The sequence below is a fragment of the Symsagittifera roscoffensis genome, chromosome 10, assembly GCF_963678635.1.
Source record: "Symsagittifera roscoffensis chromosome 10, txSymRosc1.1, whole genome shotgun sequence".
Classification (NCBI taxonomy): domain Eukaryota; kingdom Metazoa; phylum Xenacoelomorpha; order Acoela; family Convolutidae; genus Symsagittifera; species Symsagittifera roscoffensis.
In genome coordinates, this window is record NC_087071.1 from 38,433,335 (window position 1) to 38,461,242 (window position 27,908).

The window sequence follows — 27,908 nt, forward strand, 5'->3', positions numbered from 1 at the left end:
AACCCGATGCAGAAAATATAAGTGACCAAAACTGTGGGGTGCAAACCCTTGAGCCAAGAGCTCTAAAGGCTGACCTACTTCTACTACTACTACTACTACTACTACTACTACTACTACTACTACTACTATATGCAGCTGCTTTATTCGTGAAGAGTGTTTGTCGGTTTTTAAGCTTCAGTGGATAGTGCGTGAGACTCAAAATCTCTTGCCTCGATATTTCTCAATTTTCAGATCTTTGATCGTTTTGTAAATATTGTAAGAAAATTTAATTCTGGTGATCTGATGATGCACAAAATGTGCGAAAACGGTTGAATTATCATTTTAAATTTTTTATTACCATTTTTGATAAATTCTAACCTTTTCTAGGGATAAGCTATAAGCAAACTGTTATATCCTTTAAGGAAAACAGTCATTAGCTCGATTTTTTTTCTCTATTTGTACAGAATTTTACTACCTTTTTTTGCTCATAATGTCAGTAGTGTTTGAGTTAAAATGGCAATTATTGTAGCTGCCAGCTCCCTTTATCACAGCCTGGAAGATCTTGAGCAAGAGGAACGGAGAGAGACGCATCAGAAGGTCTACGCAGTCCCCGGACTTTCTTTGAACCCCAGTACTTTGTACAGGGGGAAGGATTTACGAGTGTTATTGGAACTGCAACCTCTGGCCAGGAAGCAGATTATGATCTGGCGCGACGTCCTGAACAACACAGCATATCATCCCATCGCACGAACAACTATACGCACTGCCCACTTGATGAACTACTGGCGTATTTACAATCAAAGCGAAGACAAATTAGTGACATTGTCTACTGCAGTAGAACGGGCACCCCCGATATTTTGAAGATCTGCGGAAGACAGTGATAATCGACATAAAAACAACTAGTAGCCTTATCTCTAGAAGGAAGAGACAGAATCCTGCGGTCCTCAGAGATTATCTTCAACTGCGCCAGTCAATTGAATTGGAGTTGAAGACATTACGTATGGTGCTGTCCCATCGAGACCACCTGCCAGCCATTTTCTCAAGCATACGGTCCCAGACCAAGAAACCATCGCAGGGACGCCGCAGGGCAAAGACGCGAAGAGCGTATGTGGTGGCTGGGGACCTCCAGCCGGAACCTAACGACCAAAAAGTGGTAAGGTTTTCTTGTGGCTAAAATTTACTTTGCTGAGTGCCACATGAGTTTAAGTGCTTGTGGACTGCAAAGAACAGATGACCGCAATTTTGCTGCCATCACCACTCCTTAGATTGGTCCTGAAAAGAAAACTCACTTGGAAACTTGTATAATATTATTTAAAATATTTTAATAAATATGATAGCGGTTTCCTGAGAATTGATTTTCTGAGAAATTGTCTCGATAACGACATTATACCAGATTTTTTACTGTTTCGCGTGCCTTATAACGGTGTTTTTTGGATCAAGCGGTGCACAACTTCCAACTGAGCTCTTGGGCTCTCAGATAAGCCAGGCAAATGCGGATAGGGCCAAGGCATCGGGTAACCTAGTAAAAGCAAGAGAGGTAGTGAGAAGGGGTATAGATGAGAAGTGGTGGCCTTCGGTAATATTCTATCTGAACCGGCAAGCAAGGTGTAGTGTCAGTAAGCCGACACAAGAGAAAGCTCAAAAAACTTTCGGAAAAACCATTAAAAAACTTGGATGAAAGGTCAATTAGACTTTTAGATGAAGTGATTTTGCCGCTTTGGTACGAGACAATTTCAGTCAAATTCACTTCCTTGCTGATATTGATAGTTTTTTGTCTGATCTGAAGTTAAATAGAAAACCCGGAGAAAAATTATGTGAGATTGAAGCAGCTGCAAAGAGATATGCTAAGAATGTGAAACAGACCCCCTCTGACAAAGGTATTGAAAAAGCCAGAAAGTATTTGAAGGACAACGGTCTTCTGGCAGTGCCGTTTGATAAGGATGTGGGTTTTTGTGTAATGAAAAAGGAGACATATGAGAAAAAAAAGATTTTTTTTGGACAAGCAGAACAATTTGGTGAGAGGAAGAATCTGACAAACAGTGTGATTATAAAAGTTTAAAAAGACATAAACAAAGAATTACTTGCCATGAAAAAGAAGGACGAGATTAGCGAAGCTCTTTATACTAAGTTGAGATCAACGGGAGGGCAGCCGGCTAGGCTGTATGGGTTAGAAAAAGTACTCAAACAAGGCACACCACTTCGTCCCGTCCTTTTTTTTACCTGGTTGCTCATTTGACAACATAAATAAAACATTGGCAAAGTACTTTGATGAAAATGGGGGCAAACATAGAAACGAACAATCAAATGTCCAGGAAGATCTTGGAGAAAACTGTGCTGGACTCTGACGAGAGTAAAATCTCCCTTGATGTAAAGAATTTGAACACTAAAGTCCCGCTCAAGGAAGCGGTTGAAACAGCCCTGAGGAGATTATATGGGCAAGTCAACCCTCCGGAAACATCTCGCAAGACTATGAAAAAACTACTGAATTTGGCAGTGAGTAAGGTACACTTTAAACACATTGTTTTGTGGTATGTACAAAAAGACGATTTAGCAATGGGCGCCTCCCTTGCAGTAATATTGGATAAATTGTGGCGCAAAGAATAGGATCCTGCAATAAAGAAAGAAGTACCAAAATTGACAGAGCTAAGTGAGGGTAACAAGGACGTGTGCCCAAGATGTCAGACAAAGGTGACATATCGGACAAAAGGGGTAGAACGCGAAGCTTGTTTGAATTGGTACCACTTAGGGTGTGGTAACATATCGGAATCCGAATACGCAGACATCACTGAAACAGTATGGTATTGCATAATCTGCAAAAAACAACAGGAAGCAGATCGGACTGTTAATGGTGTTGAAGTGGTTGGTACCAAAATTCCAATGATACCAGCACCATTCTAAATATCAGAGGCTGCGCACCTTTGCAGTACAATGGAAACGTTATTGAAGGGACGGTTCAAAGAGTTTTTAGAAGTACCTGAACATGGGAACATTTTGACCAGGCATTGGAAAAAATCGGAAGCAATGGATTGAAAATCAGTATCCGAAAAAATGGCCTGACAGGATAGTGTTTGAAATTCTTAACAAGATCATTGAGGTAAAGAAAATTCAGAGGTGAAGACATCAGAACCGAGAAGTGATAAATGGCTGAAAGACTCACCACCCCTTCTTACAATGCAATATCGAGGCAATCCATCTCAACTGTTAGCTGTGAAAGTTTGGCTAATATCCGGGGCACTAATATTTTTTACAACAAGAAAATTGAAAACATGCTTGCCATCCCTCAAAACTTCCTTTGCTAGTGATGTGAGATCCAAAGTGTTGTGCAAGCTTACATGTAGTGGATGTAACTCCACCTATGTCGACCAGACAGTCCGACATTTAGCCACGAGGGTCGATGATCACCGCAAAGGGGACTCCCCAGTAGGGAAACACTTGTTAGAATGTAATAAGGAGGTAGGAGGTACTGCTGAGCTGAATTCAGAGATTATAGATCAAACAGCCAACACTCATAAGCTACTGACACTAGAGGCTTTGCATATTTGGAGGGAGAGGACGAAAATCAACACACGCGATGAATTCAGGAGCAGGTAATTAATACTAAAATTATAGTCTATGAATAACATGGCTAAAAGTTAAGAAACTGACATGTCAGAATCAAAATGATTCCCAAATAGAAGTTTTATAACCATGAAAGAACAAAAAACTAAAAAATCTCAGAAATTTACAGGAAAATGTTTTTCATGATTAAGTAAATATGTTATGTAATTACAGTTGTTTAAATTTGATTGGTTAAAAAGTTTTGAGCCTTTTAGACATGTTTCTCATTTTTCAGATCTTGACCGTTTTGTAAATATTGTAAAAAATTTTAATCCTGATGAAGCACAAAATGTGCGAAAACGTTTGAATTAACATTTTAAATTTCTTATAACAAAATCTCTTGATTGCAGTAGGTTGCAGATTCGAATCCTACAGCGTAGCCGTGATGTTGCTAATTCGAGGCTGATTTCTTTTTTCTTATTATTTTAGGAATGCGTTAAAATTGTAAATTCAAACAAATGTTTTTGCAAAATCTAAATTATCTGTACAAAATGATCAAAGATTATAAAAAGATTATCTGTGTTTTAAATTTGTGTGTTTTGTATATACTAATTGGATTTTTCAACCTGAAGATGCGCGAAAATGTTAGTTCAATCTACAACTTAAACGTATTAGAGCTATCTTAGCTTTTAGTGGCACAGTAGCCAGTGGCAGTTAAAATTAATCCAACGGCAGATTCAATTTTTAAATGTCATTGATATTAGTGTTTATCCATTAATGAGTGTAAAATTCCTTGATTCGATTCCATCAGTTTCATTAGCTCGTATCGTCTCTGCATTGCCTCCTTTCTACTTTCTACTCTCGTGAAAGCACTCTTGTCGCTCTGGCCGATGTTGGCGTCAGCAATCTCTTGCTTGGCAGAATTATGCGTGCAATCTTTTGGCAGTCCACGATACAAATTAAGCGGAAGCGGCGAGTAAATTCCATTCCCAGATGCTGGCTGGGCTGTGCCTTCTGAATCGGGTGCTGATGGTTCTGTGTTTGTTGAATCTGAAATATCAGTGTTGAGATTTAGATGAAAAATGATATAACTGCTTGAACTTACGATACAAATTGCAAATTGTAAGCATTGAAGAAAAATCTTTTAGTTAATCGATAGTTGTATCATTTGGGAACAGGTTTTTTTACGGAAACAAAAAAAGAGGTACACTAATGCCAAGCAAAAATCTGGGAAACGCTTTTTTTTGGAAACGTATAAAAATGCAACTATGTTTGCTATCACTCGGAAGAAAGTGTCGAGACTTTTAACGACCCTTTCTTCGATAAAAATTCTTTCTGCGTTATATGCATGAGCTGTATCTGCTCAATCGAACCTATTCTTTGCTGCTTATTCTCTATTAATCAAGAATGTGTGCAAATGAGAATATGTAAATGTGTGAAAAGTTTTTCACACATTTGATAAGATTTAGATTTGGAAAGTTTTACAAAATGTGAAAACAGTAACCCATGCTGGGGTACTTTCAGGAAATTTTGCAACTCTTGCCTTTTGCAAAACTTTTGATCTTACGAGATATGATGTTTTTTTTTAGATTTCACACTTTCAGAATTGAAATTTTCACAAAATTGTGGTTCGAAAAACTACACAAAGTTTAGAATTCCCAACTGTGTAGTGGGCTGCTAGCAGGGTGCTCTCAGGGTCTGTTTTTTAAACGCAACGCTAATTGCTAAATGAGATTTCGTGCATCGATTCACCGTATAGAAAAATATTACGCTTTTATAAATCATTGCCTGAATGGTTAAATTAGATAAAGCAATTTTTGCCAATTCTTGTCAAGATCATAGTTTGAATGGCTTGCTGAGAAAAATTTGAATTTTTTGAACCTATTCACGCCATTGACTAGGTTTAAAGTGTTTTAAGTTTTTCATTGCATCAATGGCTTAGAAAAGTTTTTTGTACTGGTTTAATTACTTCAATTACGTGTAATTACTTGTTTTTGAATATTTCACGCAAATTGCAAGACCCATCTTTCATACTTGCTTTTCTTTTTGACCCAAGTATCATGCTTGTACCCCGGTTCAAGCTAATGTATACTTGAAATATTTCAAAGAATCATTAATTTCTGCTTGCCGATTGTTTAATGAAGACGTGCTTGCTAGTTGTTCTTTCACATCAAAGCTTTTTTCACAAGTGTATTCCTAAGGCGCTGCATTTGCAAGCTTCAACGTGGCGAATAGTCAAATCGCTAGTGTTTGAAAGTGAATTTTCACCGATACTCTGAGAGCTTTTTTAAGAACTAAGATAGCATTGAAGTTGAAAGTGAAGCTCTGCAATTTTACTGATGTGATCCGGATATAAAATTTCCTTGATTGCCTAAAGGAGGAAGGGAACTTTGGCTAACCTTTAAAGAAGCAATAGGTTTCTTTAATCAGGCCTTGCCTTATCTACCAGCCCTGTCAATGCGTGATTTTTTCTTGTTAGGCATGAAGAACTAATGTAAAGAACTAGGCATGAAGAAATAATTAATTTGACCGGCATGCAAAGTTTTACCCCACTATTCAAATTGATCCCAATAACGCGTTACTAGAAATCATTTAGTTCTTGACATGTGGAGGTAAGATGGGTAAAAAAAGAAATTTTCCAATTTTTTTTTTGTCTTTTTTGAGCCAAACACTACCTACGTTGAAAGGCAGTCGGAACGGAACAATGTTTTGGCTGTTTCGCCTCAAATGTTTTGGCTGTTTCGCCTGACCGATTACGGCTGCAACAGTGGTACCACGTGAAAGCTCTAGACGCAAAAAACGGCCTTGAGTCGCAAAAAAGAGCTTCGCTGAACAAAATAACTCAGCGTGGAGTGTGGGGAAATAACAGCAACGGACTATGATTAGACAGACTAGATAGCCTTTCATAGATCCTCTGCGAATTGCAGAAACCACAGTTAGTATTATTATTACTATTATGAGGTGTGTGTAATCAATTGGTGTGAAATGTTCGATACAAATTTCGCAAACATAGGTAACGAATTTTTTTTGATAGTGGTCTCCACACTCAACGTAAACTACGAGGGATATATGTTAGCGCGACTCAACTAGCGTTCCTTAATTCAATTGAAATGGGCTCTGAGCCGGATTTATTTATCGGTGAACCGTTAGAATAACGCAATATATCGCGCTTTAATTATCCCAAAATCGGCGGTCTTCAAACTTGTTATTTTTCAAAAAAAATGTGAAAGCTAAAAAAAATTTTGTGTTACTTTGGAGCTTGGGGCACTAATATTTTTCCGGCTGCTGACAAAAATTCAGTCAAAAATTAATTGCTGGTAATAAAAATCGAATTTTGTCTGGAAAAACACCCGAACACAAATGTTGCGTCATTTTTTTCGAAAATGCGATAAATCGTAATTGAAATTTATCCGCAGGCTGTGTTTGAATAATTGTGAAATCAATTGAAATTTACTGTGTTTTTCCGAAGTTGAAGAGTTTCAATGAAAATATAATTTTGCTTACTCTCCGGAGTTTTGATGATTTGTTTGATTTTCAGCTGCTCTCTTACTTCGAATGCTTTGAATCTAGCGTCTCTGCTTTCCTGAATGATATCATCTGCTGGAATTGACGCTGGCTGACAGTGCATTGAACTAGGCAAAATGGTTTCAATTCGTCAGTTTATGAAAGGTTAATTTAAAAAGTATATTTCTCATGGAAAAATACAAAGGTTTGTTAAAAAAATATATTTCTCATGGAAAATACAAAGGTTTGTTTAAAAAAATAAATTTCCCGTGGAAAAATACGAATCTTGATTAAAAACTCACATAATTCAATATTTATTGGTTAAAAAATGTCTCATGGAAAAATACGAAGGTTAATTTAAAAATAAATTTCACAATATTTTAATAATATTGCCACTTTTTTTAAAGTGATGATTGGTTTCATTCAAATAGTAAAGAATGAGTATTTACCATGTCCTAGATACTCTCGATGGTGTGAAGTGGCTGAATGGTGATCCATTTAGTTTTGAGTGCAGTTTGTGTCTCAGAGAGTGACCATATAGGTTGTCATCTAAGGGGTACTCCAAGTCTGTGTGGACATAGTCGTCCCTTAAAATAAAGGTGTTGAATTGTTTTTATTTTTTGTTACTTTTTTTTAATATACCAATTTTTTTCAATGTTTTGAAAAAGTACAACAGTTTCGATATAAAATTGTATTCTCTTAACTTCAATCATCGTGTGAGTTATTTTAAAAAATTGTTTTCTTTTGGTTCGTCTTTGATGGTAGCTCAATATGAAAATATCAAGCATCGTACTCCCCCCCCTCCCCTTTCGCGGTCTTATAATTCAGCCGCGGCCATGAGTATGAATGAATTGTCATTTTTTCCATTTAAACTATAGCTACCTGTAATCAGTGGGAGTGTAGTGGTAAAGCGAGTTGTATCGCTTCGACAGAAAGGGTCGAGTTTGGTTGGTATGCAGGCTCCCAGAATTGTAATCATATGGCTCGGATTGATGAGAGGAATAGTTGCTGATTCCAGTTAAAGACTGAAGTTTGAGTCTGTTTTTGTGCAATTTGTGACTCAACATGCCTGTAAGTGGTTACTATTTTATGATTGTAATTTTTTGGAGATTGGCTTTGAAACACACGTTTAATTTGGTTTTAATTTTTAATTTGTACTGGCTAGGCCGAACGTCTTATAACGAGTTTACGTGGTGTTGTAATGACTTGTTCATTGGCAATTCAAACAGCGCGTCTTTGATATTGTTGCTAAACCAATGCTACTAATTTTAAGCTGTAATTACAGACAGTTTTTTCTTCAAAAAATCATAAGAATGTTATCTAGGCGGCTAGATTAGTTACAAAGGTTAACATGGCTGAAACGACAAGTATCTTTGTCGTCTTTGTTATATTCTATTGGATCTAATCAAACTCAGTTCACAATTTTTCGAGACCACTTGAGATAGCGATTTTATAGGTATTTTATCATATATAAAAAGATAGTTTTCTGTCGAAGATGGTAAAACTGCTTTTTCAGGTTCGACAGAAATTGGCTTAATTATTATTTGAAAAAATCAAAACTTTTAGCTTTTCAAAATTTATTTTCCTTTCAGATTAAAAGAATGGCGTCTGAATCTGAAATTATCCTCCAGGAACGAGTCTTAGCTTTAGAACAGACAATTTATGGAAATTCATCGAACAAAATTACAACTTTGGAAAATAATCTCAGCGAACGGCTCAAATCAGTGGATGCGAAAATAACGAATGTTTTGTTCAAAAAACCGAGAATATCGACAGCACTTAAGCAATCAGATGACTTGATCAAATATCTGAACCTATCCTTGCATCCTGAAATCGAAGCTTCCGATACGAATGTAGAATTAATCCTAGCTTTCGAATCGAAATTCAAAGAAATCGTGAAGATGGTTGAAAAAGTAGAGGAGTTAAAAAAGAATTTGGAAAGTCAACATATTCAAGAGAGCAAAGCGTATTTAGCGAAGTTGGCACCGATAGCTAATGATGTTTACAAATCGAAAGAAACGGAAGAAAAGTTCGAAAAGGAGTTGTACGATGTTGTAACGCATTACAACGCAGTGGTTGAATTAGTGTCTCAACAGTTGATTGTATTCGACAGACTGCTTACAATTGCAGAAGCGGAGAAAATGGAAAAGCAAGAAAATCAGTGATTTCTAGATATACAGATTTGAATTCCAAACTGGTTTTTGGTAGATTTAGACTTGAAAGGAAAGTGGTTTTTACAGAATAATTTTTTAATCAAATCTTTTGAGCTTCAGTTGTAGATAAAAGTTCAGTGGCATCAAAAGCCTTATAACAGAGCGTGTACGCTTATGTTTTAACTTTTCAAATTCTCAAAAGTATACAGAAAAAATAATAGTCGTTGTTTAAAACATCAGTTTTGAACGTGGTTTTTATGTAACAAACAAAGAAGATACCAATTTTACCGAAAATTGATTGCTACGCTTGCGATTAGTCAAAAGTTTTCTTTCGAATCAATGATTTTCGAAAATTGAGTTATCTTGTCTGCCGGCTTTATAATTCGGTTTCTATCTTTTAGTAGTTTTTAACACTTGAACGAGTAAATATTGGTGGCATCCGTGACAGGACAAGATATATTTAGCCATAAAGGCAGAATTCGCCTTATTTTTTTCACATAAACTCAGCAAATGTTTTCTAGATCTATTTTGGTTATTTTTGAAGCGGTTTGTTTATTTATGGATTATCTTTGGTTTGTAAGTTAGTTTCTTGACATCATCGCAATCTATAGAATTTGATAAACTATACTTTCTAAGTTTATTCGGGTTATTTATACACTGATTTCTCCGTTCGATCAGGTTCTGATTATCACTGATTAATAACTTAAATTACTCAAATTTATCGCAAATTATAAAATTCTATAAAGTATGACATTCTAAATTATTTATAGTTTTTTTTCGCATTGATTTTTTTGTATATTTCAGATAGTTGATGATTAGTTAGTAGTTTTTTCTTAAGTTATTACCAATTATGAACAGAAAACTGTTAATCCTGATTGGAATCACAGTCCAAACTGCGGCACATATTCTAACTGTGAGATACACGCGGTCTCAGTCGGGTGAACTGGCACTGACTAGCTCCATGGTCACTATGTGTGAAATACTGAAGTTGACCGTCTGTTTAGCAATCATATTAGCCCAGGTTTGTGAAATGATTTTCTGTTCACGTCAGCTGTTTTGTTTTTCTTTATCACCGAGCTGAAGGCGTAATCGGTGACCTTGAATGTATCAATATATTAGGCAACAGTGTTTATTGTGCTATGGTTATTAAACTCTGGTTAAGTGTTGAGGTTAGAAGTGAAAAATGATGCAGTTTAAGATTTCTTTACTTCGTCTACGTTCTATGCTCGAAAAAAGAGATTGTCAACAATTTGACAAAAATTGTCGAGGGTTAAAGATAGTTCGTATTGACAGAATTTTTTGAAAAGAGAAGTTTGCAATTTGAGTGGATTATGCTCTTTTTTGGCAGGATAACTGCGCCAAAATGTTCTGTTTGTTTCAATGGAACTGGCTATTTTGTTATCGATTTTTATGGCATGCTCTCCATTTAAGTGATAACTTCATTGATTAATCTTTTTCTGTTTGATGTTTCCCTAGGTTTCGTGAAACTATAAGAAAAGCCGTTAAAAGCATAATAGTTGGGTACCTAAGACAAATATTAATCCCCAATGGTATGTTCGATAGGAGGGTTTGCATTTGGTTACTTTTATTTTTAACTTCTTACAAAAAAGGAGGGTATTGGAACCTGATCTAAACTACATTTTATGATTGGATAAATTAGATATTTTACCACTGTAAAGTATTTAATATTAACCAATCATGATCCATCAAACTAACAACCCACTTATTTGTAAGTGCTGGAATTACTTGTAATTTCAGCACCAGAGAGATTTGAATTTAACTTAGAAATTAGTTGACTCTCCAAGAAGACTTCAGCAGCCGCAATAAACCAGTATATCCTAGATCTATTGAGCCTAGCAGAGACTAGTTAAACAACCTGAGACTAGATAGTATAAGAGTAAGATAAGGATCGGTATTAGACTAAGAAGTTGCACGAATCTATCCGGCCGAAAATAAGATAGCGTGACGAGCAGACGGTGTACCCTATCCGAAATTACTCTATGAGTTAACCACATCGGTCCTAACTCATCTGGTGCCGAGAAATCAATCACCATATAACTCAAGTTATAGAGGAAGATCACCAGAACGAAGAAATACACAAAATTTGTCACAAAATCATTACAATAGACCAAATAGTCGAAATAACTACTCCAGATCAACTAGACGAACGATATTAAACTCCAGGCATATCTATAACTATAACTTTGCGACCTCCAGGTCAAAAATAAGCAAACCATTCCAACTTGACAACTAAAATAAATATCACCATAATATCATAACCCTCCCTTATCTAATAAACCAAAGATCAACAATATTTCCCCAACTCAGACCTCAAATACCCCCCAAACAAATATGTTAAATTAGCCTAAAGTAAAAGAACGACCATTTTAATTAGCCTAAAGTATAAAAATCTCAAAATTACCCCAGATCATTTGACAAATAAAAATAAAGACAAAGAAGACCTCCCGATCACCATAAAATTTGCCCCCAACAATTTTTCACAAAACTCGACCCACTTGTCAAAAAACCAATAAATAATTCGACCACACTTGAAAATTGCCTCAAACAACAAAAAATATTCGATCGAGAAGCCATTTCTTAAATGCTCTTCTCTCGACCAGTTACCATAATTCTAAACATTCTCGCAAACTTTTTCACAATATTTAAACCTTTCATCATATTTCTTTTTGATACCTTTGAATCTTTTGTAATAATCTTAATCATTTTTTGCAATATTTTTTTAATTTTCTATTCCATATTTGAACTATACCTCCAGCTTTCAAAAGCTATTGACTATATCCACAGGTACGATTCACAAAACTTATCTAAATGATACGAACCATTTTTAGTAAAACAGATATTTTCTTACTATTTGTAATTTTTATAACATTTCTATCATCTCTCATCTTGACAATATGCAAATGTATAAAGAAAGCAATTATCACATTCGCCCTAGCAACAATCCTCCTAATTCTTTTTCTAGAAGAATACTACAATAAACATAAATTTTTTCACTAAAAGAATAGGTCAAAAACCATCAAAAATTGCTAACCAACAATCACACAGTCAGTCTTCACCGACATCATCCCAGGAAAACCCAACACCGCCTTCAATTACCCAAAACCCCCAAACATCTACACGAATTTCCTTTCAAGATAACCCATATACCTTTGAAGAAAGACACGCTCGCTTATCAGAACCACTAGAACCAGTTCAACGACAAGCACCTCTAAGTGAACCAACATATAACTTATACCCAACATTACCACAAGAATTGAGTAGAATACGAAATCCTAGTCAAAACCAAAACACAGTCGAAGTAAATAGACAAATTATACATCCTCAACGAAACAGAAATTTTCAAACTCCCCGAGTTCATTTTGATATACCCCAATCCCCATCACAAAGTACTCCAGAAAACCCCATTGGTACATTACCAGAAACCCCTACGCTTCTTTCACAACGTAGCACCTCAAGCCTACCCTCAGATTACTTAGGTTCAACACCAACATCTGAACAAATACGTGAAAATCCCTTTAACCCTACAAACCAAACATCACGACTACCATATTGGACAACACATTCATTCACACAAGGTGAACCAAATTTAATCTATGATCCAATAGATATTTCTACGGATACAACAACATCCTCATCACTACCAGAAACATTATCACTACCATCAACACCATCAATAAGCCAGATTTCACCACCACCTTTTAACTTAAATTTCCCAAATAACCTCGACGCTAGATATCGAGAACAATCATCAACAAATATTCCTTTAAGACTAGACTGGAATACATTCACAGCACCTCCACCATTATTTGGACAACACCCAGAAAGTAACCGACTCCACAACTGGGCACTAAATAGACTACAATATAGACAAGACATTCACGAAGACATTCGTGCTCATAACATCCAAATACTCCAACAGAATAGTCTACAATTAAAATTTGAAATCACGGTTAAATTAACAACATTACTCAACATCCCTATCCATTAAATCCACCAAATATAACAGCTCAATCCCTACCACCACCATTTATAACAACTGAAGTAATTCACAAATACGACAGATATACCAAAAAGACAACTCATGTGAACAAGTAAACCCATCACGAAAACAAAGTTCTAATTTTAGGAACATACACAATATAGAAAATAAATTGACACGTTTTCAAATATACCAAGAAACAGAACTTGCATGTAAATACAGAAACCCACTTCACAAAACACAATACTCCGAAATATTAGTTGAATACGAACAAGGATTCGACATGACCACTGGAAAAGTAAAAATCGACCCATACGCCACAAGTCATCCTATAAACGAAGGAACATCATATATACCAGTTAATTTTCAAAAAAGTAAAGGTCAACCTGGTGGACATCTAAAACCCCATGACACTAGAAGCACACGTTTACAAGAACTATCACTAATGAATAGTACATATTTCGGTAATATCCACTATGATATTCACTTAGATATGAAATTAGACTACACAATTAGCCGAATTTTTCAAGAAATGTCACTCTCTGAATTAGAAACACTTCACCAACTATGCGAATTAGAAAGAACACAAATCCTACAATCACTTGCATTAGCAGTATTAAAAATACCCTACGCAGGATATTTATTATCAGGCAATAGATCAAATTTTTTAGACTATGAAGGAAACATTTTATGGTTTTATACCTGTACCAAAAAAGTATCACCACTATATGTTTTTGAAGATAAACGATGCTATAAAAGAATCCCTATCTTTTATAAGAATAAAGTACACTTCGTTGACACACTTTCAAGACGAACCTATTTCTGAGATACCGCAGTCCCATGTGGATCAGAAAATAGCCACAATGTAGTACAACTGAACCCTGATGAAGATAAATATAACCTTCTTACCCCATATCCCACATTAATGCAATCACTCAAAAAATTTTCACCTGAAAGCATTAGAGCTATTGTTCGAAACCCAAATATTGACTTACAATCAATTGGAATATATTCAAAATCCGATATACAACATCACATTAGAACACAACAATTCCAAGAATTATTAACACAAATGGACACTATACAAAGACAATCAATTGACCAAAACTTACGCAAACTTGCCGAAACAGCAGGATTTGCAGATATTTATACACAAGATTATAGCGGATATTTTAAAGACATTAAAGACTATATATATCTCAACGGTGAAAAATACCGACCACAAGATATCTCACCTATAAATATTTTTAGCTTTGTTACACTCAAAAATGAAATTCTTGATTTTCTAGGATGGCCCTATTACATCTTAGAAAAATTAACTATTTTATACGCAATGTTTAACTTTATAGGATTTCTTTTCGCACTCTTAAAAGGAATCTATAATACATGCGCTATACACACACAAGTAAATAGACAAGCAAGTGTAGCACGCATCTTATTTGCAGGATTTTTTGGAATTTTTTCATCATCAATAAACAAAATTCTTTTAGACGCACAAATAAAAGAATACAACACAAAAATAGCAACAAGACAGAACACATATGACGAAGAACATAACAATGTAGACATTACGCCTACAGCACCACAGTTACCACCCCTACCACATAACCATCCATTATCACTAGTCCCACGAAATTTTCGAAATTTAGCAATAACACATAATCCAAATTTCAGACCAACCATATCACAAAGTCCCATTCAACATATAATGACACACAATTCACTAGATGAAAATACATATGAACAAATTATAGAACAACCACATACAACTGCTTTTCAGTCTCAAAATAATAATTTTTTTAGCCCACGATGAGCCGACAACTTGGATCCCTACACCGCTCAAATTCTCACCCAACCAACCTCAACACTCCAATTACAATAATTCCACTTTTTGCTTTCCCGCCACCCGATTTCCCAACCAATAATATAACATCAGGCATGAATTCAGACACTAATTCACATATCTCAGTTTTATACTCCATCTCACAACTCAATAACCCAGATATTGAAACCCCTGATAAATTTGCCGACTCTGAACCATCTCCATCCAATAATTTTCAAACCAATCCCTCAGTTTTTTCGAAACCCCCTTTTCAACCAATCCCACCATATAACCCACTCCCATCCATTTCTACACCCTCCTATGCTTCACAAGTTACCCCAACCTACTCTTCACTTCATTCAGATCGATCATCCAATTCTCCAGACACCCCCCAAATCTCCCAAGAACTAGATAATTTTATCACCTTACAACAACAACCCTTCCACCTTGACACCTCAACTATAAACCAGATTTCATCAACCATAGAATCATCAAACCCACCTACCCCTACACCCTCTTCAGCTTATACCGCATCATTAGCACCATCATCCACATCCACCGAATCATCAATTAGCACTAATAGAGCTTACCGCACTTTCAAAAGAAAATTCCCAAACCATCCATTCCCAACAAAACCAGGAATAGCCCGTGAATATATTAATCACCCAAATCACACTAACACGAGAGAATTTTTAGCAATCACCTTACCTTCATTTCCACAGTATACTTTGAACACCCCTAACGACACTAACAACACACGCAATTTTGTAGATGAACACGTTTTAATGCCTACACTTCAATGGACATCATATTATCATTTTACTAACCCCCTTTGCCTACCTTTATCTAACACTCACATCGATATAGAACGAAATAAAGATATGCTATATCGACTCACTACACCACTAACACATAGACAATTTACTTACATCGGATATAAAAAATCACTAAAAACATACACTGCACCCCGAGCTAACGAATATACGCTAGAATATTACGATCATAACATCATCCGAACTAACCAAGACCAATTTTTAGATGATGATCGCTTCGCTAACCCACAAATCACAGAAAAATTTTTCATCAAAACACCATATGTTTTTACACTCAATATATTTGATCGCAAATTCGACCACATCATTTCTGAAGCACTAACCAACACACAAGCTTACGAAAGTTTTAAAGAAAGATTTCAATTATTTTCACTAACCTTTCATTTCCTTGCACCACATGAACGAGATTTGCACTGCTCACACGACATTATGTTACGCACTAAACAAACCCACACATATACATATTACCGCTTTATACAAAATCACTTTGACCTACACACTCCATCAAGACAACCACACCATCGTTTTCAATTTATTAACTCTAAATACACATCACCATTTTTTCTTAACTTCACATATTGCATCAAAGATACTAACCTTCACGGTATTCTTCGCAATTATGATCCCATAACCCAAATGTATATTTTTTGTCCCATCGCAAAGACCTTCAACGCAGAAGAATCCAGACCCTTCCTTATCCCACATGAATTTGTTCAACCTATAGAAATCCCCATATTAGAATTCATCCACAACACTAAATATAACCACAAATTATATAATCTCATCCAAAACACACCTTATGAGTTTGCAGTTGGCACTGAAGAACTAAAAACCATTAAAGCACTTCAATTGCTTTGGCCACTGCTTCAAACTAAAAACATCATTCGCATACTAGCAAAGTTACTAACAAATTCCGACATAATCCACGACATCTTCCCCCACGGTTTTTTCCCCGACGACTAACAGGTAAGTATAATTTATACATATTCTTAACTAATAAATTTAAAATAAAACACTAACCATTCTTTATCCATGTTTTATTTAGATTTTTAGTCTTCATCTCACGATCATCTGCAAAATACAATAAAGAAAAATAAAAAATCGAAAACTTCTTCAAATTCTTCAAAACTCTATTAATATTTTACACTAGATAAATTCAATAAAATTCATACCAATGTAGTAAATTAATTTATAAATTATTTCCCTAAAAGCAGTAATTCTAATAATGATGAAAATTTGTAACTTAATTTTTCCCCAAAACTAGCAGTAAAATTGAAATTCTATGTAGTAAATTGATAAAACGCAAATGCAGTACTAACCTTTTGATATTTGATTCACTCGCACAAAAATTCTATCCAAACTCGCACAGCTCGTCCACGAAGAATTGTTCAAAATAATGAATTTCAGTTTCAAGTTTTCACACTCAACAACTCTAACACACGATAACAAGTTTCAAACTTTCCTTTAACCCGGTTGGAAAGGAACTATATACTAAACAAAACTAACCAATGCAGCTTACTAAACACCACAACACATAGAATAACAGCATGACTAAGAAAAGGAAACCAACGGTACCCAAACCGGATTAACCCAGTTTAAAACTGGATAATTTATTCTTTTGAAGACTATTATAAAGTCTAAGAAAGAAATAATAAAACACAAAAAAGTCGAAAGACAAACCCATACCAAAAACAATTTGATTTTTGAAAAAAGGACACAACCAACGAAACATAAGAAAAACCACAATAAACTCAACATAAAACGTTATCACATAACAGGACCTCTCACAGAAACCGCACGAAATCTTACTCCCACTCCTGGCCTAACCCACCAGAGAGGACGTCCTGAGCATGCTCTATAGCCGGCCTAACCCACCGCGCTACATCCACGCTTTGTGACCACACTCCTATTTTTAATAAGAGGTACTCAAGGGTGAGTAACTCTTCAAAATAACCGAACTAAAACAAAAAGTTTTTGTGAAAACAACTAACCAAAATCATAATTAAAACACCAAACTAATAAAAATTTTATAAAATGTAAATTATACCTTGCAGTATATAGATCAGCATACAACACCAAAGACGAACATCCAAAGACAAAATGACCCCACTACACTCGAAAAAGAATGGCCAACCACAATCAATATGCCGCCCACAATCACAACTCAAAGGATTTAGAGTACGACTTGACTTCGCAGAAAAGGACTTCATTGAACTAGACCAATGACCACCTCGATGTTCAAGTATACGTACAGATCCGAGTAACCAGGCATCCCCTCCACGCACAATCTCCACGCCATTCCCAGACAAGGTCAAACACAAAGAAGTTCTCTACATGAAACGAAAAAACCTGTCATAGCCAACCATTCTGAAATCAGATTTGAGTTTGTTGCGAAAACCCAGTCGTTGTCATGAGAAGACTCAACGATTGAACCTGGAACTTCTCTAACAAGAGAACCCAGACGAAATATGATGTTCGCCAAAAACCAACGTTCATCATCCATCCTTTGAATTACAGAAAGACTATTCTAAAAAACTCTGTAAAACCCGGATGGGTGGAACCTGATCTAAACTACATTTTATGATTGGATAAATTAGATATTTTACCACTGTAAAGTATTTAATATTAACCAATCATGATCCATCAAACTAACAACCCACTTATTTGTAAGTGCTGGAATTACTTGTAATTTCAGCACCAGAGAGATTTGAATTTAACTTAGAAATTAGTTGACTCTCCAAGAAGACTTCAGCAGCCGCAATAAACCAGTATATCCTAGATCTATTGAGCCTAGCAGAGACTAGTTAAACAACCTGAGACTAGATAGTATAAGAGTAAGATTAGGATCGGTATTAGACTAAGAAGTTGCACGAATCTATCCGGCCGAAAATAAGATAGCGTGACGAGCAGACGGTGTACCCTATCCGAAATTACTCTATGAGTTAACCACATCGGTCCTAACTCAGTATCAGCTTTCATACTTACTTTTCCTGTGACCAAATTTAAATACTTGTACCTAAAAGCATTTTATTTATTTCAGTGTAACTTGAACCCCGTTGCCTTTGTGTCCAGAGTGAAACGAGAGTGTTTCTCCAGCTGGAATGACTTTGCAGTTCTGATGGTGCCTGGGCTGCTGTACACATTCCAGAACAATCTTCTCTTCATTTCACTGTCCAATTTACCGGCTGCCACTTACCAGGTAAGTTCACTTTTACTTTTTTAAAAATATTTAGAGTCGATGAACGTAGTTGATGAAATTTGTTAACACTCAAGTTTGATTCTTCCCGGTTTGAGTTTTGGTTTCTTTCTAAGTTTGTTTCCTTTGTTATAAAGAAGGCAAACTCCGCTATCGAACAACAAAAATGTAATGGTAGCAAAATATTAACTTTAAAATGAAAATGAAAGTGTTTTTTTTTCTTTTTTGATGTTTAGATCTCGATCTTTATCTATACTATAGAAGCATAAAATCAGAGAAGTTGGAATCCTGTTATTATAATGGTAACATTAGGTTGGAAACAATTAGTTATTTATTTTCAGAATTCTCAGCGGAATAAAAACTTTACCTATTGATCCAGTTTTCTCAAATTGAATTAATTTTTATCAAAAATGTCAATCATAAGCTGTTAATGAAACCAAGAGAGCCTTAAGGCTATATATATATTTTCTTGAACATCGAAGTCTGAAGTTTTACTATAAAAAGCCAGTTTTTTTTCTTGCATTCAGAGATTCTTTTCCAACTGTCTCTTTGCTATTTGTTATATAGCGTTTACCTGTAACTGCCTAGATGTGATTTTTAGATGCTTTTAAAATCAGGTTAATGCGTTTAATCAGATCGTTAGATCATGCAGTATATCCTTTGCCATAGCACTGGTGCCAGTATTGGAGGTGTCTAGCTCTAGCTGCAAACTACTATGTTTTTTCTCAACTAATTTCATGATTACACTTGCGATTTGCTAGCTTTATCAGATCGGAATATAGACTAAATCAAATCGGAATATAGACTAGGTTAACATAATCAAGGGAATGATTTTACATTTGGTTCATATGAATTGAATGTTCAGACATTAATTCGCGCATGTGGCGGTGTGGTTACGCACCTGCCTACAAAGACATAGGTCATTGGTTGGAATCTGGCCAAGACCTGTTTTCTTTAAACGGAAATAGTCCACGCGTCAAAAAATCTTTGTCGGACTTCGGTTTATCTGCTGTTTTTGTCGGCTTAGCCACCACAGCACCAAATTTTCTTAGAATGTAGTAATTTTTACTTTAATTTAAAAATTCCAGTGTATTTGTATTTCGGGCAAAAAATTGATTTCCAAGAAGTTTTGGTTATTTTTTTTCCTGAGTTTGAGCTGTTTGAGCAATTGGCGTGGTTAACGAGCAGTTACTTCATAATTAGGTAATATATTAGCTTAATTAAAAACTAAACATTATTTAAAAAACATAGCTTGTGTTAGAATGAACTATCTTTTTTGTTCCAACCTAAATCGCAAATATTGTTGCGATGCAATTGTTTCGACAAAATGTGTTCATTTTGAAAGTGTTCATTTTGATCCAGCTATTAAGTACAGCCAATGCTAAGGATATTAACACAGACTATTATATTACAAATAGCACAGCTTTAAGGTATCATGGATCTGTAGCGTAGAGGTAGGAAAGGAGACCAGCAACAAAATAAGAGGGTTCGAACCTGTGCATGGTCGGATTTTTTATGAAGTTTTTTGTTTACTAGTTAAAAAGCGTCCGGTCTATAAATTGAGGCATGTTAGTTGGTAATTTTTTTTTCAAATTGACTGGTACTTGTAATGTGTCATAACTGGCTAGCGTCACTAAGCAATTAAGTAGACTCACAATTGGCGTGCGTCACTTAAGAAGTTTTGTAGACTCAAAGTTTTACTCTTCAGGTTTTCCCAGTAGCGTTATCTGTCATATTTTTGCTTGTAAATGCGAAGTGCAAATTCGCTTCTGTGTTTAAACATAAGCTAATTAGACACAGCCATATACATCAATGAGTTTTTCCTACCACAATTTTTATTCTTAAATGAATAAAACTAATGAAATCAAAAGACGCTTTTTACACAAGCAAAGCTTGTGTGATAGTATGAACTCTCTTTTTTTCCAAACTAAGTTGCAATTATTAGTGTTCACTTTGAAAGTGTTCTGTTATTGCAGTATGTGCATAAGATCAATAACCAGCAATTAAGTACAGCCAATGCTAAGGATATTAACACGTACTATTATATTACACTTATCATTTTAGCTTCAAGGTATCATGGATATGTAGCGTAGAGGTAGGAAAGGAGACCTGTAGGTAAGAGGGTGCGAACCTTGGCAGGGTCAGATATATTTAGTGAACTTTTTCGTAAACTAGTTATAATGCGTCCAGTCTATAAATTGAGGCATGCTAGTTAGTATTTTTTTTCCAAATCGACTGGTACCTCTAATGCGTCATAATTGGCTTGCGTCACTTAAGAATTTATGTAGATTCAAAGTTTAACTCATTCAGTTTTTCCCAATAGCGTTATCGGTCATATTTTTGCTTGTGTATGCGAAGTGCAACTTCGCCTCTGTGTTAGAAAGATCGCTAGGTCCAGTATCAATGCTGTTTCACGCCAGAAAAAGCGCTCATTTTTTGTTTTGACTCTCGAACAAAATAAAAAAAGAATTTGTGCTTTGGTTTTCATTGATACTAATTATATTTGAAATAGTAGTTATCAGCAAAAACATTTTTTGTATCCCAATGAAGATATCTACTTCAAGTTCAAACATGAAAAAACTATTTCGCTTGTGATTTTTTAAAAAAAAGTTGTGGGGGTCAAAAAATTGCGAATTTGGTCATGTTCTGGACTAATTAATGTGCCCTTTTAAAATTAATTTATATTGATGAACGAGACCAGTTAAATGACAATCGGAAGGTTGTTAGTTTAGTTTTTCCTTTCAAAATTAAAATTCCTTTAAATTAAATTATTGGCCAAACCCAATGCTTAAACATGGAAAATGTGTACGTAGCTCTTTGAATCCATTACATTCTGTTACATTTATTCCGAAGCTTCAAAAGTTCACCTTATTTAAATTATTGAAAATACAAATAAAATGTGTTTGTTCAGTAAACAGGTTCTTCTTTCTATTTTTATTACATTATTACTGACTGTTGCAGCGTGATAGATACTGAAACCACTTTTCTCCGCTCTGCTTGCTTTTGGAAGTGTGTTTGCATGATAAATAATTTTTTTCTGCAAAAGGAACGTTTTTTTTTTTTTTTTTTATTTTAAATTTTGTTCACTAATAGAACTATTTATGACCCTGTAGGGCAGACGCTTGGCGGATCCTAGGATCCCGCTGTCTGTTCTCTCGAAGTCTCAGTAACTGGTGCTGTTTATCCTTACTCAAAAATTATTTGGAGCAATGAATTCTTTCTTTCTTTTTTTTTTAAGTCATATGAAGCTAGCTGTTATCTTTAGGTCAGGCCTTCTGTGATGAAATATAGTATTGATGATTATCTGTATGCTGCTTAATTGAATATCTGTCAATCTAGCAAGGTTTAAAATTTATAATAGAATTGCGTGTTAATATCGATGTTTTTTGGCACTTTTAAACATTTTTTCTTTTTCCAGGTGCTATACCAGTTGAAACTGCTCACCACTGCCCTCTTTTCCTTCCTCATGCTGGGTAAGAAGTTCACCCCATTCCAGATAGCTGCCTTGCTGGTCCTCTTCCTCGGACTGGCTCTGGTGGAGTCGGACAAGAGTGAAGAGAAGGTAGTGGGGAGGGAGGGGCAGAATCAAGTGTTGGGAGTGGTCACTGTTGTCCTGTCTAGTTTAAGCTCAGGTAAAGATTAAAGTTGTAACTATTGAGTTAGCGGAAGTTTAGCAGTTTTTTTTTCCTGATCAGTAAGTGTACTTATTCTTTTTCCCCTAATTGCTGTGCTAATATGATCAGTGGAACATCGTTCTTTTCGGATAGCGCCATGTGCTTGGCGTGGTTACTTTTTCTTCCAGTTAAACTCCAAGTCCGATTTTTGATAACCATTCTACTGCTTTTAAAAGCCTCAACCCATGAAAAGAAGATAAATTTTGAAAATATATTGTTTGAAATAATTAGTAAAGAACATTATACAGAAGGAAAATCAGGTCAACAATATTGATACTTTCGATTCTTCTTGTTTTTAAGAGTAATGAACGTAGGTCTTGCTGATGTTTTTTCAGGAAAAAGTCTTAAAAAATTTATGCACGTAGGTGTATATTCACTTTTTGATTTCAATTGAAATCCATCTGCTGAAAGTGACGTAAAAAGCACTCTCCAAATACAAACTTGCAAATGGCGCAAAAATTTGTGAACGATTTCTAGTTTCGTACGTAGAATTTAATTTTCAGATTCCCAGCGGAATCAAAACTTTGCCTGTTGATCCAGTTTTCTCAAGTTGGGTTATTGTTATCAAAAAAGTGCCAATCAAAAATTGTTCTAGAAATTCAAAGAGCTTAAAGGGCATCTATTTTTTCTTTGAAATTCGAAAGTTGAGATTTTTTTCAGCAAAGTCTGTGTTTTTTTTACTTGCGTTCATTGCTCTTTTCCAATCTTCGATTGGCTATGTTTTCTTGATAGAATTCAAATTCTTGCCAGATAGAAGTCCGATCTGTAATATCTGGGAAAGCTTAAAACTAATTCTGGCGACATAACGTAAAGTGTAGCTTTTTCATTAGAAATTTGTCACGAGTGGAAGGGAGTAAGGCGGTGGTAACATTTTTGTGAAGAATCACCTTTTGGTACTATTTTAGTACCACAATTTTTGCTGGACTGATTTGTCAATTTTTTCTGGGCTTATGTCTGAATATGCAACATACGCTGGCTCATAATCATGAGCATTTTTGTGAAAAAAAAATGATGGCTCATAACCATGGTCATTTTGTTTTCTATCCAAATAATTACCCAAGGAAACGTTTTTATTTGTGTTATAATACGTGTTTGGCAACCTAACTCACAAACTCGTGATCGATTCCATTGGCTACCGATTTAGGAGCTTGTGTTTAAGAGTCGATGAACGGTCGCGATGATTAAATTTTTCAGGCTAAAATTCACTTTTTCGAGGTTTGATTTTTCATTTTTTTTAAGTTCGTTCATTTCCTTTGTTGAAAGGAAGGCACACTCTACTATGGAACACCAAAAGTGTAAAGGTCGCGAAAAACGTGATCAACTTCTAGTTTCGAAAGGGGAATATAATTTTCAGCAAAATAAAAAATTTACCAGCGAAATAAAATTTGGCTCAATTTATCGAAAAAAGGTCAATCATAAAGTGTTCTAGAAATTCAAAGAGCTTTAAGGACTTTTAGTTTTTTTTTCATTGAAGTTCGAAAGTTGAGATTTTTTTTGTATAAACAAGTCGGTACTTTTTTCTGTTTAATTGCGTTCATTTACTCTTTTCCAACTGTCTGTTGGCTATATTTCATCCGCTTTGTTCAGCAGCTGGTATTTCCAAATGTGTAGACTTCATAATGCGGCTAGCAAGGTTGGCTCAATCATTAAGAGCTTTTTCAAAATATAGAGGTCTGCGGTTTGAATCCCATAGTCACACAATTATTTTCTCAAAGCTTATTCACTTATGGTATTTTCTTTCAATTTTAAAGCTTCTTTTTGCCCTTTTTTGACATCCGAAGTCCAGTCTCGCTTATATCTGAAGTCCAGTGCGTCAATGCTTCAATTACTATTTGAAATATTCAAATGACATTAGCCAAGTGATGGAGATTGCTGTTTTTAAAATCGCATTAATGTTTAGATGGGACAGCGCAGCCCTTATTTTGTAGTTAAGAGTCGATGAACATAGTTCAGACTCTTTTATTGGTCGTGATGGTTTTTTTGAGTTTTTTTCAGGAAAAGTCTTAAAATTTGTTCAGGATCAAATATCCTTTTCCGCTGTTGACTTATGATTTCTTTCTAAGTTCAGTTCATTTTTTTGTTAAAAGGAAGGCAAACTCCCTTACCGAACAGCAAAAGTGTAAAGCTCAGAACATGCATAAATAAAATATGTTTGAGAGAATCGATATTTTTTTATCACTGTTTAAAAGCAAAATGGGTTAGGCCAACTTGGTTAAAAATGCTTTAATTGGTTTTATGGTTAAAAAATTGGTGAAACTGAGCATCACCGCTTCGTCTCTTTGTCATAGCATGGAATTAGAAGTAATTCAAACCTAGTCGCTTGCACTCAGGGGTGGATCTAGGATTTTCAAAAATAAATCGAAAATTTTGTCGAACTTTTTGTTAGAACGAACAAATTGTTTTTCCGAGCTTTCACAGAACACTATAATGATCCTATTTTGATAAAGTTTTCTGCGCTGCAGGCAAATGAAAAAAAAACAGGTAAAAAGCCGTTTTTGGACACTTCTACGAAAACTTTGACCAAAAATTGTTGACCAAAAAACATTTACGGGTTGATCGTCCGAAAACGGATTTAAAAAAAAATACCAAAGGGGGATCCTTTGGTTGGTTACGTGGTCGAATCCCTGAGCACTCAAAAAAAGCAAAACCTGATCAAATTATTCGAATTTACAGATAAACTAAATTTTGTTTGTTTTCGTTTCAGGCTTTGCTGGAGTTTGGTTTGAGCGCCTAGTGAAAGGCAAAATGTCCAAAGTCAAATCAATCTGGTGCGCCAACATACAACTGGCTCTCATAGGAGTTGTTTTTGGCACGTTAACTGGCGTTGTTTACGACGGAGCTGAAATTTTGGAGAAAGGTTTCCTAAAGGGATTTTCACCAGCTGTATGGCTTGCAGTGCTCTTGCAAGGTCTCGGAGGTCTCTTAGTTTCCATGGTCGTCAAGTATGCAGATAGTATTCTAAAGGCATTTGCATGTGCTGCTGCGATATTAGTTGCCTGTATTGGTGCAATGTTTTTGTTCGACTTCCAAATTACAAGTCAGTTTATTCTCGGAACTGTTTTTGTTATCGGATCTATAGTAATGTATTCATGGTCGCCATCATGGAGCTCGAAATCAAAAAGCGAAGCAGAGGAGAAAAAAGAAACTTGAAAAGAGTAATCCAGACTGCTATAATAAATTGCAAAATTCCAACCGAAAAAACACGCAGAATTAATTCAAAAAAGAGCAAAAAATTTAAATAGGAAAATTCAAGCATACAAAAGCTAATACTTCAGACAAAATTGATGCCTCAATATGTCCGAAATTTCAAACTTGATTGTGAAATTTGGTCGAAATTGCCAGATTGCTCTTTTTTCATTAAATTGTTGGTCTCTGTAAATTGTAACAAGATTATCTTTAACCCTTCTATTGAAAGAAATCATATCTTGTCATCGTAGTTTAATAACTCCGCAAAGTGTCATTTTTGCACAACAATATATTTTAACAAACAAGACATTGATGAAATTAAGATTGTCATTTGTCATAAGTAACTCATTGAAGTTTACAGTTTTGATATTCGAATAATATATCTGGATACCGCAAAGCAATGGTTTTCAGAAAAATAACTGCGACAACTCGCAGCAAAAGAAAACTCGTAACCAAAGACCACTCGCAAAATTTAATGAAAGCGACAACTTGCAAAGTTTGGAAGTTAATTTATAACCTGAGAAATCAGTTTTAAGATCCACCGGTTTTGGTGGTCGCTACGCGCGCGTCGCAGTTTCGCGGCGATAACTGGCTCTAAATTTCGTATAAAGTCCTAACATCTGTTCGTAAGCTCGCAACTGGATGGCGTCATTGCGTCGGCGAGTATATTGCAAGTTGTCTTTTAATGCGAGTTGTTTTTTATTACGAATTGTCTTTTGTCGCGAGTTGTCGCATTACGGTTTTGAAAATGAGAATGAAATTATTTTCAATCTAAGTGCTTAATTGAGTTGAACTTTAACAATCATTGAGTTTCATTTCTATTTTGTCTTATGTACTCAGTTCTAAAAATTAACAGCTTATAGTTACTTTGGTTTTACAAAAAGATTTTAAAAAAAGTTGATTTCTGATAGGTTATTGTAGAGGTTGAAATTTCAGTTCTTCACTAAAAAAAAAATAATTCAAGAATTCGATTTATGTCCAAAAGGTTACAGTACCAGATGAAGTCTGTTTGAAATTAAAATAGTTTTTAAAGTAGTAAACGCAATGAAAACTCTTTTATAGGTCTTGCTGTTTTTTTTTTCAGGAAAAAGTATTAAAATGTGCATAAAAGTCTCTAATAACTACAGATGTACATTCGTACATATTGATGCATTTATGAATTCACTGAGGTATATATGCACTTTTTGAGTTCTATTGAAATTCATCTGCTTAAATTGACGTAAATAGCACTCTCCGAATATGATCTTGGAAATGGCGCAAAAAAACGTGAACGATTTCTAGTTTCGAAAGTGGAATTTAGTTTTTAGATTTCGAGCGGAATAAAACTTTACCTGTTGATCCAATTTTCTCAAGTTGGGTTAACGTTATCAAAAAAGCACCAGCCATAAATCGTTCTAGAATTTCAAGAGCTTCAAGGGCATTTAATTTTTTTTTTGAAATTCCAAAGTTGAGAATTTTTCACCAAATTCAGTGTTTTTTTTTGTTTACTTGCATTCATTAATCTTTTCCAATCTTCGATTGCGGTCCAGGTGAGCTGATGAAGCTTCAATGAACAAAATGAAGATATTCATTTACGTCGTGTTCCATTTTCGGAAAAAATCTTTTGTTTACGCTCAAATTTGATTTCTTTCGCGGATTATTATCTTTGGAAATCTTTTAAATTATTTTGCTAAAAAGTAGACAAATTCAGCTCTCCAATTAAGAAAGTCTTAATGGAGTGAAAAACTGTAAATGACCATAAAATTCAAAAATGGATTTTAATTTCAAGTTTTCCCATCAATAAACAAATTAATTATCGACCCAGTTTTCTCTAATTGGTTTAGTTTTCTGAAAATACTGAGTTTCGGGAATTTTTGAGAATCGACATTGTTTTCATAAAAACTAAAGCAAATAGAGAAAACGGTCGATAAGTAATTTGTTTATTTTGTTGGAAAAGTTTAAATTTGAAATCCACTTTTAAATCTCATGGTCATTCACAGTTTTTTCGCTCCATTAGGACTTTTTTCAATTGGAGAGGTCAATTT

The 27,908-nt window shown here is 35.1% G+C and overlaps 2 protein-coding genes across 2 annotated transcripts in view; one reads left to right on the forward strand and one right to left on the reverse strand.

Annotated features, from left to right (window-relative positions):
* Positions 1-26,750, forward strand: part of LOC134855596 (UDP-galactose translocator-like) — a 433,562-nt gene extending 406,812 nt beyond the window's left edge. The window contains exons 2-5 of the mRNA XM_063872132.1: positions 9,976-10,194; positions 18,869-19,027; positions 22,443-22,656; positions 25,403-26,750. Of these exons, the coding sequence (XP_063728202.1) occupies positions 10,024-10,194; positions 18,869-19,027; positions 22,443-22,656; positions 25,403-25,848 (990 nt within the window). The 5' untranslated portion in view covers positions 9,976-10,023 and the 3' untranslated portion in view covers positions 25,849-26,750. The remainder of the gene's footprint in view (positions 1-9,975; positions 10,195-18,868; positions 19,028-22,442; positions 22,657-25,402) is intronic.
* On the reverse strand, positions 4,079-8,258 carry LOC134855597 (uncharacterized). The gene is made up of 4 exons (XM_063872133.1): positions 7,903-8,258; positions 7,470-7,607; positions 7,021-7,148; positions 4,079-4,566 (listed from the first exon to the last, which is right to left on the reverse strand). The coding sequence occupies exons 1-4, from the start codon at positions 8,085-8,087 to the stop codon at positions 4,277-4,279; spliced, it is 741 nt and encodes a 246-aa protein (XP_063728203.1). The 5' UTR covers positions 8,088-8,258; the 3' UTR covers positions 4,079-4,276.
* Positions 26,751-27,908: the final 1,158 nt, after the last annotated feature.

Excerpts from the sequence above, each read along its gene's own strand:
- LOC134855597 (XM_063872133.1), bottom strand. The coding sequence starts at position 8,087 with ATGTTGAGTCACAAATTGCACAAAAACAGACTCAAACTTCAGTCTTTA. Across the intron at positions 7,608-7,902 it reads TACACTCCCACTGATTACAG|GGACGACTATGTCCACACAG; the intron begins GTAGCTATAGTT and ends CTTTATTTTAAG. Across the intron at positions 4,567-7,020 it reads AATCATCAAAACTCCGGAGA|ATTCAACAAACACAGAACCA; the intron begins GTAAGCAAAATT and ends CTGATATTTCAG.